Source organism: Opisthorchis viverrini (genome assembly GCF_000715545.1).
Source record: "Opisthorchis viverrini unplaced genomic scaffold opera_v5_266, whole genome shotgun sequence".
Lineage (NCBI taxonomy): Eukaryota > Metazoa > Platyhelminthes > Trematoda > Opisthorchiida > Opisthorchiidae > Opisthorchis > Opisthorchis viverrini.
In genome coordinates, this window is record NW_008751919.1 from 248,017 (window position 1) to 261,377 (window position 13,361).

The 13,361-nt window shown below is 44.5% G+C and overlaps 2 protein-coding genes across 2 annotated transcripts in view; one reads left to right on the plus strand and one right to left on the minus strand.

The window, feature by feature from the left end:
- T265_09209 (hypothetical protein) overlaps positions 1 to 7,188 on the plus strand; it is a gene marked incomplete at both ends in the record, with an annotated part of 15,956 nt that extends 8,768 nt beyond the window's left edge. Inside the window, one exon of the mRNA XM_009175222.1 lies at positions 7,080 to 7,188. Coding sequence (XP_009173486.1) covers positions 7,080 to 7,188 — 109 coding nt within the window. The remainder of the gene's footprint in view (positions 1 to 7,079) is intronic.
- T265_09208 (hypothetical protein) overlaps positions 1 to 13,361 on the minus strand; it is a gene marked incomplete at both ends in the record, with an annotated part of 125,305 nt that overhangs the window by 45,565 nt on the left and 66,379 nt on the right. The window contains 10 exons of the mRNA XM_009175221.1: positions 1,809 to 1,975; positions 3,313 to 3,622; positions 3,704 to 3,873; positions 4,922 to 5,144; positions 7,498 to 7,611; positions 9,955 to 10,071; positions 10,422 to 10,588; positions 10,710 to 10,932; positions 11,855 to 11,971; positions 12,463 to 12,582. Of these exons, the coding sequence (XP_009173485.1) occupies positions 1,809 to 1,975; positions 3,313 to 3,622; positions 3,704 to 3,873; positions 4,922 to 5,144; positions 7,498 to 7,611; positions 9,955 to 10,071; positions 10,422 to 10,588; positions 10,710 to 10,932; positions 11,855 to 11,971; positions 12,463 to 12,582 (1,728 nt within the window). The remainder of the gene's footprint in view (positions 1 to 1,808; positions 1,976 to 3,312; positions 3,623 to 3,703; positions 3,874 to 4,921; positions 5,145 to 7,497; positions 7,612 to 9,954; positions 10,072 to 10,421; positions 10,589 to 10,709; positions 10,933 to 11,854; positions 11,972 to 12,462; positions 12,583 to 13,361) is intronic.

Consider the following 13,361-nt stretch of genomic DNA (forward strand, 5'->3'; position numbering starts at 1 on the left):
TATATATATATATATATATATATATATATATGGTTTAAACCATGTCTACTATCTCTATTACTACGTTGGGAACCATGGTGCGTTGTGGCCTTACTTCCTCATATGTGACTGGTTCACAGAATATCTCCACTTCAGCGTTCCCATTCCGTGTCGTTGGACATAACGGATCAGCCAGAGAAGCAGAATAGCAAATGATAAGCGTAGCCAACGAACCAGACAAGAGCGCGACACTGACCTTAAACTGACCAATTAGATTACTTGATAGTCGACCATCGAATAACCAATCACGGGGAACATTTTAGCTACACTTAAGGAACTATATATTCATATGCAGCAGAGGAAGAAATACCCACTTAACCACGCAATGATGATATCTCCACGGTTGCCGACGAAGCATTTGCAATATGATTCTAATTACTATTCAAATAAGGATACTTGTTAAAACTCACCTGAATAAATCATTTGCACTAAGAAGTCGAAGAAAAACTCCTTACTTGCCGAACTGCAAGTTCAGATGTGCAACCATATATACTTAGTATTCTGAAGAGATTTGTTAACTTGAACGGTTCGAAATACTCAGGACAAATTCAAGTCGTTGCATGCAGTGTCTCATTGAGTTATTCTAGTGTTGATCGGCGCGCTTAGTGTGATAAAAATGTGCAAAATTGAAAGAGTAAACCCCGCAACATTGTTGTTATATCATGGGACGTGCACTCGCTGAAAAATACTTCGATATATGAATGGTTGCAAATCATGATCAAGGTGAATAATTGACAAAGAATGCATACCATTAGCACCGGGGGTAGTAATCATGCGTACTTAAGAACCGTCAACGATAGGAGTTTGTTTGGCAGGGTACAAACAAAGGTCATTCTATGGCAGTTGGACATCAGAACAATTTGAGCAGAGGAAATGTCCGGGCAAAAGGTGACGAGGTGATAACGGGGCGAGTTCTTACAAAGTTATGCTTCTAGGAGTACTGTCACCCATACCTGATGAATATCGTCCAAAATAGGGAAGAATTATGCTCTCATACAGTTTTTGAATCCTTCCTATGTATTTGAATTTTCCGCTTACATGTTACTGTCATGAGGGGACTGGAACTTACCGCGATGTGACGGTTTGTATTTTTCCATGACTCATTGAGCTATAATGATGGGGTGTCCGTGTCACACTCTCAGAGTCTCTCATAGCACGCTGATTAGCATTGGAGGTCCGACAAACAGTCCCATAGTCCTCCAGGTCAGGGGTTAGAACATGTGAAGCGACTTGTTCTCTAAGGGGTGACCTGGTATTTGCTGCCAAACACCTCTACCTTGCGGTCAGTCTTAGGGCTTTAATCGAGGAACACAGCTCTATCTGTCTAGATTTGAGAGCTCTGGCAGAATCTCAGCCCAAGTACAACCATGATTACTTCAACCAGCAGTATTGCCATGTCACAGTGTCCGCCACGCGGATCGCGTTCCTTGTTGCAGCAAGACTGGTGAGCGAAAATGGGATACTGTAGACGCTTCATTCCTACTTTTTTACAACTTCCTCCCCACACCCCTTATCCAAATAATAACTTGCTCCTTGCAGGCACATCGTTGGGACTGACGTCTGTACCAGCAACGATCTCATGGCTGTCCCTGGAAGCAATGCCCCCCAAGCACCTAGGTACCTCAAAGTAAATTGCTGGTTCGATTCACTTAAGTTGATCACAGACCTCTCAATTGGTGTACAAACAAGAACCATAACGACGACAAAGAATCGATTATCTTGGATCAATAAAACAACCCGTAAAGCAGAAACTTTTGCAAATGACTCACAACATCGCGGTGGGCTCTCATCCGACCCATCATGACAATCAACTCTTCCATCACAGAACTTTTCAGGCGGTAGACACTGACCGTTTCGACACATCGCTTCCCCAGGACCACATGGTGTTTCAACTGTGATTTCCACTTGGGTCGACTCACCCGTGCGGTACATGCAACTGAAGTGAAAAGATTGCAGCGTCAATAGAATAAACATTAACGCTGATCAGCACAGTGATCAGCTTGAACTTAGATATGATACAGCGTGTTTGGATTTGTCAGTTCAACAACTATACAGTGTACAGTATTCACCGGTTGCAGTGAAGAGGAAGGTTGGCGTTTGAGTGACCGAGTGGCACAATCTAGCAGTGAGTACGGTTAGATAACACATGTTCACATTCTAGCTATCTGAGCTACAGTCGCAATAAGATTTATTTTCGAATGAAGCCCATTTGAATGAGTCAGTTTAAGATCTGAGTGTTGGTCATCTCAAGGATGACTGCTTTTGGTCTTGCTTTTGATCAATTGTCTGGCTGTATGCAGAGATCGGCGAGAGCCCTAGTCCCGTAGTCAACAGACTATAACATGAGCTGTATCGAACGAGTGATCGATTTTCTTTTGCAGTTGCTTTCGAAATGAATCTGATTAGGCCAAAGGGAGAACAGTGATTGGTTGGCTAGTTTATTGGTTCAATTAACTCGTGAGTATTTGTCATCAGGACGGAATTCCCCTTTTCAACACTATTCTAAACCGATCATGTGATGACCAAGATCGATTTTGTCCTGCTTGGATTAGGCGAAGTGAATTTCACATCTACCGTGGTTTGAGAAAGACAATATTGCAGTGAACAGGCTTCAGGCGTCATATCCTCGGATCACGTGATACAAGTCAAACCTGAACGTCTCTGGCTGGGAGGTAACTAGTGAGTTTTAAGTGGATGGTGTACAAGTGAGGATTAGTTTCAGATATGAACCCAGGCTGGTTAACAAAATTTCCACCTCTCCGTCCTTTGATCGAGTGCACTTTATGTTGGTATCCGAGCCCTGACACGCGCAATGACATAGATAATCGAATTTGGTTGACTCAGCCACCCTATACCAGGATTGGGGAACATGTCCAGCAATTAGAACAACTGAAAATTCATATAAACAGGGGAATGATCAGCACATCTTATTTCGCATGACCAAACTGGACCTTATGGCATTGTTTCTCACTCTGAACATGGGAATTCACCAAGAATCTTACAAGCCTACAAGGAAGGCATTGCACGAAAGGCTAAAGAATGTCATCAACACGTCAAATTTCGTAGCAAAACAGTGAAGAATCGCAGCACACTATCATCCGCAGCGGTATGAATAGCACCAATGAAAGCGGCAGTTTTGACAATGCCGAATCCATGATATCGTACTGTACCTACCTTTGACGTAAACCCTACCTTTGCCTAACCTCCTAGGCAGTGCGTTCTCAGTCGTGAGACAACGTTATGAAGCGATCACTATTTTAGGAGCGTACCTACCGTATAAGGAGTCCGCGATCCGCTTCAGTTACATCACCGAGTCGAGCGATGACAACCTGTAGGTTTGGTCTGGTCACTCGGAATCGAGGAAGCTGTTCGACCGATGTACCATTAGCCACACGTAATTCCGGCCTTATTCCAAATTGATGGGATTCACACTTGATCTCCACGCTCCCGTATGGTTGAACAGTGGGTTGCTGTGGATTGATGGTTGGGCCTTGAACTAGGAAAGAAGTGAATAGGAAACGGACCAGCATCAGGCGACTGATACGGCTTACAGCACAGTTTGTTCTTGAGCTGCTGGAGGATTCTAAATTTCAAAAACTCCTGCCAAAACAGGACAAAGTAACATCGGATTTGACTGAACTACTCATCCCTGTCATAAACTCACTGTCGCAGTGTGGTGGACCTTCATCGGAACCGTCGGTACAGTCACGCCGCCCATTGCAGAACAATTCACGTCGAATGCAATCTCGATTTCGGCACATCATCTCCGTTGGCAAACAGGGTGAATCAATAACGATTTCCGTTTCAGTTGATTCGCCTGTTGGGTACACACATCTAAAAGAAAAGCCGAAGGCTTATTGATTTTCAAAATGAAATTGAACATGTCTAATAGCAAAACCTATTAGCGCTAATGAATTAGTTCTTGCGTTTTGCTGTTCCGATCGCAACTGAAGTACAGTCCTCTCCTATCAGCGTCTTAGATGTTTCTAGGCACTTTCGAGTAGGCGTTGTTTAAAAAATTCTGTGGGAAAGCATGGCTTCTCAGCCGACGCTTACACATTCACCTCTTCGTTATAGAGAATTTGGAGTGAGGTAAGCTCACACGCCTTTTAAGGGTTGATTAGTATGGACAAGCAGACCACATTTGGAAGGATTTGTACTTTTCGTGTGCTTCGCTAGGCATTCATTCAAACTCATGTTCGAAACCTGGTGGTATTCTGAATTTGAGGACATCAGTGTACCACTTTGACACTATTAAACCTAAGACTCAAGTAAACCAAGGTATTTGGGGCTACAGTAAGTAGGAGCATGAACCAATTTCCGCATAGAATGGAGCAACAAACTGTCCCGAGATTTGTGCATGAAACCGAATCAGAACTTGTTTCACATGGACCTGGATTCAAATGGATGGGACTCGAACTCGTGAACTATATACATTAGTATGCAAATCCTCGTTCCTGAAAGAATGAACTAGGCCCAAATTCCACAGACAGGATGGTTGGAACCACTAGTAAGTTGTGCTTAATCACAGTACTTGTCATCCGAAAATTTCTGTCCTTGAAACCAGAGGGAAGACAATGAAATTCGCTTTTTTAACATTCAACTTGAGGGCTTAACCTAGGAGTAGCAGATGGGATGAAGACAATGATGCCGTATAATCCAATGGTTTTTATAATTTCTTCAGTAAAAAACAGCTGACCAGTTTAGGTCATCGAAAGATTGGATGACCAAGTATGACCCTGATCAAGAAAGATAACCACTGTTACTAGGGTGATGTTCCCATGAGTTAAGCGTAGACAGCAGTCGTGCTTGACATTTTTTTTATTCACCGGAGACTGGTTGTGGCAGGTCAAACACACGCGCCAAGTGCATACAGACTTACTGCACGACCAGCCTTCCATCACGCTCCGTCAGTGAAGATGTTCTCGCTATTATCGTTTCCACATTTGGCCGGACCACTGTGAAATGGGGTAAAGTCTCCACGGACGTTCCATTGCGCACGCGTAAAATCGGTCGCACTCCAACTTGGTTTGATGTGCACTGGAGTTCGACTTGGCCGTACGGTGGTATAACGATTTTCCCAGGCCGAACAACAGGTGGCAGGACTGGTTAGAAACGCACGCAATTGCGGGAAGAAAGGGTATCTCCTTTATTACGGCGTTTTATTAAACTCGTAAGATCCCACAAACAGATATAGGAATTCTAGCTTATCAGATTCGCTGAAATAAATTTAACTGTAACCGTTATATCGGGGGAAAGGGTATTAGACCAAAATAGCCGAATGGAATCAGTTGTTTCTAATCCTTAGAACAACCGGAACAAATTGATCAATCAAATTTGACCATGAGTCGGCAGTGAGGCAATTTGTGCTGGATATCATGTATTGTACGTCATTCGAATGAACACCATCCTGACCTGACCAAACCAAACATCGGACAGGTTGAAATTTTTCCGAGCTAATTCATGGAGTACAAAAAATTACGGGACCCTCGCTTTTGCCTAAAAGCCTGTCGCCATTTCCTTTGTTCACTTAACTGCCTTGGCCTACCGGTCTTGTACCGAGGCCAGCCGTCCCTAATAACCGAACATCACATAATTTGGACGGATGTATCATGTGCAGGACACGGACAAACGAAGGCATGCTCTGATTGGTCAGAATGCCAGTCAATCCGAGTCGAGCATCCTTGCCTCAACGCTTCTCGTCCCCTCACGGAGATTCTGGCACGACCTTGTGGGACACTGTGACTATCCTATAAATACAGTTGTAATAATTTTCCTTTGTCTCCATGAAGGGCTGTGTAGAGCTGCCGTGCCTCTTGATATACCGTGGTGGGCGGAGCAGGAAGCCACGTGACAGATACAGAGTTGCAAGATCATCTACCAAGTTACAACAGGTCTGAAATATACTGCGATTTTCTGGATAGCTTTGATGATGGATGGAAACTTTTGAATAGAGGAGATACAAGCATAAAGTTTGGTCCGAGGAGAGCGTCTATAGAATCTGTGCGCAGTTGAAGAAACTTGCCAACACAATACACATTCCATTGAGCACATTCAAACTACTCATTGGTGATAGTAGTGCGCAGCGATTGATATTGTTGATACTGTCGCACACGACCTTAGCTCTTACCATGATGAAGAAATAGCAGTTAAAAATAGTGCTAAAATGGAAACAGAGGAAGAACTTCGTGGAACTTTTGGCCATCGGGAGAGGAAAAGGACTAGCTACTCATCGACGATTCGGTTGTTGGAACTTGCTATTCCAAAAATTCAGATGCTTCTATGCGTACACTATTTTGAAATTTTACGGTAAAATCTTCATGGTTAATGTTCCAACAGCTATCAGCACTTCTGCAATATTCAATCGCCAAAAGGCTATCACAATAGATAGATATATTTTCACAAAGGAAACTACTCACAAAGTTGCAACTGAATCTCTCGTTTATGATGTTCTACAACTGAATGTGCTGCGCACAGGTCGCCTCATATTTTCATTTGGCACGATATTCGAGTATATTCGCAGTATATTTTCATAAAGGAAATTACCACAAGGTTGCTGAAAACTCCTCTACAACCCACGACCGGTTTCGCCTTTCTTGGCTATAAACCGTTTTAATAACACACTACCCGCAGCCGACACCCAACAGAGATTTAGCCTGACTTAGCTGTTTGGTTCTCCGTCCGCCTTAAATCTCGACCAACCTCGGAACCTAGTCACTTGGCCTGAAGAAGCTTTTGTGTCAAAAGCGAAATGTCGCTCAGCAATAAATCTACCGATTGTCACCAAACTTTTTCGAAAACACACTACCCTGTTGATGATGTTCGATTTCCCCGTACGATACGCCCAAGTATTATCGTTTATGCGTTACTGGGTTCAATACAGTAGGTTGTGTTGTTTGACAGAACGATGTATATACTTCGCCCAAGCTCTTCAGGTGCTCAGTTTGGTTTTGTAGGCGAATCAGGCTGCGTCCAGAAGATATGTTTAGTCAGGTTAAATTGACCAGGCAGGATAAGCCCATATGGACTATTTTATTCAGAGTTCCAGTGTTGGGTATCGTCCTGTTGCGCCGGCAGGGAATTCCTGTTGGCTCGACACTGGTTTACACAGCCATCCCTCGAGCCGAACTCACGGACGACTGTGAGTGAATATCTGTTTGTCTTTACCTACTGGGAAGAGCTGACAATCTCCATAGAAGGAGCCAAAATCTCGAAGACCAATCAAGATGTTTTAAAGTATACTTGTCAGTGAATGTTAGCGGCAACATCTGACAGAAGCGCTCACTACGAGCTGGCGCTTCCACGTAATAACAGAGTGCATGACCCTGTCACTAACAAGGGTCATGGTGTGAACGAATAACATCGTTCCTGGAGCTGTACCCATGACTTTATGGATAAGTGACCTCTTTCTAAAACCTACTGGGAAGTCAGCGAGTTAAACTTTCCGGCACTACTCACCACATCCGGTTTCATCCGAACCATCTCGACAGTCCCGAAAACCGTTGCATCGTTGCCTGCTGGCGATACACTCTCCGGAATAGCACATGAACTGATCAGGGCGACACCGCGTAGCTGAATAGGAAAGTTAAGTTTGTTTTAGAAGAAGACACTTGACAATACAGATCGAGTTTATTGTAGTGAATACGAGATACTCTCTGCACTTTACCAGCCCACATGTTCTCTCCAAAGATTGGTGTACCAGCATCGCAAACTCCGACTAATGATCTGGCTGAATCTAGTTCAATTCAGAGACAGACTACCACTAACTATTCTAGAGCTGCCAAGTTAGGGCAAAGCTAGTGAGATCCAGCTGGCAGACTGGTTCGAAACGTAAGTACCTCTCTGACCACAGTTTACCGTGGCTGTTGGTCTGTTCGTTGAGCTGAGTGATTTGGTAGTAAACGTTTCAGCACCAGTTGAGGTGACATCATCAGCGCGTTGAGGTTGGAAATGCGTATTGATACAGTCACCCCGGATTCAGCGCTACGAGTTGTTGATCACCGAGTCGGTCTTGGTTATCAGACTTACGGACCAAAAAACGGAACTCACTATGGAGAGCAACGAAAAAAGATCACAAACGTCAAGTCTCGAGTACAGGCGGACAACCATCAATCAGAGGAGAGGTCGACCAACGGGCCAATATGAAAGCTCACACAAACGATCAATATTCGATTAAGATCGACTTGGGTGACCACCTATCTACATCAATCCATGCAAGCACAACAATCACCCATTAACAATCTCAACACACTTTCACTCACAACTCACTGATGACGTCACCTTGACCAGTGGTGAAACGTTTGCAACCAAATTGCTCACCCAAGCGAACAAACCAAAGGCCATCACTACAACCTGAGCAACCACCATTCTCGGTAAATGCGAACCACTTAGTGTGCATCGATTTTAGAGCTACTGTTTCCTGGTACCTTTGTGGAGTATAGGTGAGTATGAAGAGTGCGAAACGCGCACAGAGCAACATCATCCTTACGAAGCATTCAATCGATTAGTATCCTGTTGTTTAGAGCTCGAGTATCCGAGCCACTGCATGGAATACATTTTCTTACAATGGAACTTCGAAGAAAGGGGCTGGGAACAAAGATTATTAGCTAAATACACTATTTTCAAACTAATTTGATTTTGCGAGAGACTCCCCTGAAACCTAGCTGAATCTCTCGTTTGTGATGTTTCCAGACAACTGAATGTGCTGCATCAGGTCGCCTCATAATTCAGTCGCTACGATATTCGAGATAGCGCGATACAGATATATTCGTAATGCACTACTCATAAGGTTGCTGACGTGGACGAATTTTCAGATATTTGACGAGTGAATAGTTTGTAACCGACAACCCTGAGATGTGACGTGTTCAGCCGCTCCTGTTGCGAGGATCGTTAGATTGCGCTATTCAGCTCTGGAGTTGACTAACCGAGTGAATGTTTCAGACAACTAATTTAACCAATTTTAATTGACTTGTTATCCATATATGGGGTCAAATGCGCACAAAAGTGCTACTTAGTGCGTACATCCCCAGGAATTGGGCAACAGCGGATCGTTTATCAGCTTTCCCTTTATTTGGACAGCTCGGGGGTAGTCTGAACTGGTGGGAGAGCGTGACGCATCAGAGCACGGATTTTTGATGAGTAAGTGGCACCCTACAAGATGCTGTGAGCAATCTAATAAGTCTTCGGATTCGCCATACGCTTGCAAATGTTTTACGTCACCAATCGTGGGAGGGGGCAGGACAGCAAAACTGCGATAAAGCTGACCTTTAATCAGCCTATCACAACAAGATGCATGAAGCACTCTTAAAAGTTGTGTAAATGTAAGCGGGGTAACAGGATTCACTCACTCCACAGCACCATGAAAGTGATACACGATTTCCAGCAAACCATTCGAAACAAATAGCTGAGGACGCCTAACCTGTCAATAGCTAATTGCTTTCGCTCAGGGGTAGCACCCTTTTGGTGCCTAGCTGCCATGCCCTCCGAAGGAAGCACGAGGGCTAGGATACTACCAGGTTGCCCAAGACGAGAGGCAGAGGTCGGGTTCGAACCACAGACCTTAAGGTCGGTAAATTCGCGCTCCAACCACTTGGGCCATCTCGCCCACACTAAGTGCTTTACAACCAACTAAGGCCTCCAAGCTATCGGTATTCCATTTTGACAAAGTGCCGAAAGCATAATCCAGCTTAAGACCGTGGATTGTTTTGGTATCAATTTACCAACAACCGGTCACCTGACAACTGTATCGAAAAGCTATCGACGTCAGTTAGAATATGATTAAAGAGGCCGAGGACTTTCATCGGAAGATAATTCCCATAACTGATTGAGTTCCATCCCAACAAAGCTGACACACCGAAATAGTTTATTAAGGCAGATCTGGGAAACAAGTATCAGCTGGTTAAACTTGGAACTTACGGCAGTCGGCTTCGTCTGATCCGTCGTAGCAGTCCTCTCGGCCATTGCACTTGAGGCGTTCCGGAATACATTCGCCAGACATGCAAGCAAATTGAACTGGTGAACAATGGGGAACCTCTAAAATTAGATAACAGGTTTCAATCAAAATACAGCTGGACTCCGTAACCCACTCGATATAGAACACCTGGGAGTCTGGATACCGCTGCCTACCGTTTCGCTTGCCTTATACACGCCTGGATCTTCAAACAATATTTCTATGTAAACACCGCTAGAATCGACAGATACGCTGGGAACCCGTTCAGTCCGCCCCAAGTGTAATCGCACGTACTGAGTACACCCGAACCTATGTTCCACCAAGTGCGCCACCATTGTCCTGTTGGAAAATTTTCTGGTTGGATCTATCAGACCATTCAAGTGTTTAAATGTTCATTGGCAATTAGTTCTAAATTGCAGGATAACACACTCACCACAGTGTGGCGCCCTTTCATCCGATCCATCTGGACAGTCGGCGCGTCCATTGCATACGTACTCGTTTCGAATGCAAGTCCCATCTCGACACATCGTTTCCATCGGTGCGCACGGAGAGTCGATCAGAATTTCAGTGAGGTTCATTTCACCGGTAGGATAGGAACATCTACAAATCAAGACCAGATTCTAATAACATAAGATAAAATGTTCACACCATGTAGTCCCATGTCGGGAACTGCGCACAGCGGGACACAAAGAAGCATATGATATTTGGCAATGCGATTTACCTAATTACTAAACCACGGTCGCGTTCGGTGAGGTCGGAAATTCGAACCAGAACTGTCTCATAGTTAGGCTTGCTGACGGTAAAACGCGGAATTTGGGCAACGTCGGTTCCATTCCCCAGAGTGACAATAGGAGGTACACCTGGTTTGGTTGAACGGCATTCGATCTCAACCGATCCGTAGGGGCGTACCACTGGTCTTCTTGGTCGGAGTATAGGTCCAGCATCTGTGCAACCAGGGGAATAAACCGAATCTTTGACATTTCAGATCGCCCATACTCAGTACTATGTAATGCATACAGCATGGTGCAAAGCATCATCTAAACATTATCTAAACATATATGCTACTGACACTCCGTGCCAGTATGCTGTGCTTATTGTAACTATCTCAAGGCGTGACTTTCAATAGTCTCCAAATCAGACTATTCTCGCAGACAGACAGACAGACAGACAGACGGACGGACAGACAGACAGACAAACGGATGGATAGACAGACAGGCAGACAGACAGACGAACGGACGGTGGGGCAGACAGACAGACAGATAGACACAGGCAGACAGACAGATAGACAGATAGATAGAAAGACAGACACAGACACACAAGAATCCTATGAATACATCCAGTTTTGGCCATTTTCAAGTATGCTTCGTCGCTCAGAATAGAGGACGAATCAGATGATGGTGGCATAACGACAAAACTTAATAGGAAAGCTACCAACGGAGTAAATTGCATCTGTTTCAGGCCGGAGTGGACGATCAATCACGATCAATCAATCTCCACTTTAGTTAGCTAACCACCCCATTTAAGTAACTACGGGCAGTCCGGCCGACATACCTGAACAAAATGTCAAACGGATTGTTGTGGTGAACTGACCTCAATCTGCTTTGCAGTAGATATGTCCAGTTTGAACAAACGGATAAGTTGCTTTAAGGCAGGCTGAAGCCTGGATGGAAAAATGTCAGCGTAAAAGAGTTTGCGTGGCGTCAGTTTACTACTTAAGTCTCCACGGGGTGTTTCTTGAGTACCGAAATGCTATATTTTGTCAAGCTTTTTAGCTACTGTTGTATTATCGTATATATATATATATATATATATATATATATATATGGACGTCATACAATATATTGAGTGCACTATGTGAGGACTTACTGCATCCGTATTCATCGGACTCATCATAACAGTCTTTTTGACCATTACACTGCAATCGTGCATCGATGCATTCTCCGGAAGCACAAGGAAACTGGTTGATCATGCAGCGGGACGGACCTGCGGTGAGGAAAAATCGATTATGTGATCAGGGTTTGTGTTGCAACAAAGAAGGTCTGTTTGATTCGACAAAATCAAATACTACGACCTAAATGGTTTAGGTGATGTGACAAGCAGGTCAGTTGATCGACAAATACCGGAATGTTGCCGGGTCGTCTTTGAGGCGTCGGGCAAGCCAGTCACATCGCTCAATCGTGAACGCGTTCGCCCATACAGAAACGAAGAATCAGGTACACCCAGCGAGTGCTGGTGGATTAGTGGTAACACGCTTGCCTCGCATGTCAGATTTCAAGAGATCAAACACTAGCGTGGCTGATGAGCTCCTGTGAGTGCAAAACACACTCCACTGCTTCCACACTTTGGTGTGTAGCCACGAGAATCAGATATCACAGTATGTTAACAATACAAAAGGCTAAGCTCGATTGGTTGAATGAGAGAGTTCAGAAACCATCTGCAAATTGTGTACATATATGGGGAAACTCCATACTTACCACATCCGCGCTCATCAGAGCCATCTGCACACTCCGGACGACCATTGCATCGCATTCTGATGTCGATACACTCCCCGGAAGCGCAAGCAAACTGACCTGTAGTGCAACGTGCTGCGGATGCTTGAGGGGGAAAATACAAGCTTCCAATTAGGGTAATTCGACTTTGCAAACAAAACGTACTACTGGGAAGCATTTAGTAGTTGGACGGCAGAGGCATCAGTTTTCACTGAAGGTACAGTTGTTTGAAGGAAAATGAAGGCGCTGAAGAAGCAGACCAAATGGCTTCATCGTAGTTTCCAATACGCCATCAGGAACATTGCCCTTGAGGAACGAAATTCAACCGAGACAACAGAGTCTTTAACGACGTCCAAAAAACTAGGGGTTCCACTTGTGACCCAGGTTCACCCCGTCTTATGGAAAACAGTAAGTTTCGCCGAAATCCTGACCGCATACCGAAAAGCGGCAGACGTACCCTGCCCACCACCATCGCCGTTGACACCACTGCAGACAGACGAAAGTAAACTGACGTTCATAGTTGTATTATCGGTACTAAGTGCGGAAGAGATAAGGTTGGCCGTTAGAGTAAGGCTCACTGATGCGTGGCGGACTCACGCGGGCAGAAAGCGTTTCAAAAAATCGTGGTACATCCTGATGCAACTGTTATTCACTGGTAAATTTTGGGCATTTTTAATAGGTGAGATCATCAGGATAGGCCCTCCGTTCACCAGGATAGACAGTTTGATATAATAAAGTATCCCCTTAGAAATAAAACCAGTCGCAGCCTACTAACTGTATCGTCAGAACACTCGTCTGACTGCAAGGAAACGGCACGTTTCCAAAAGTCCTTAATTCCAGCTGGAGGGAACCTGGAATTCTTTATTAAACAATGGGAGATTTCT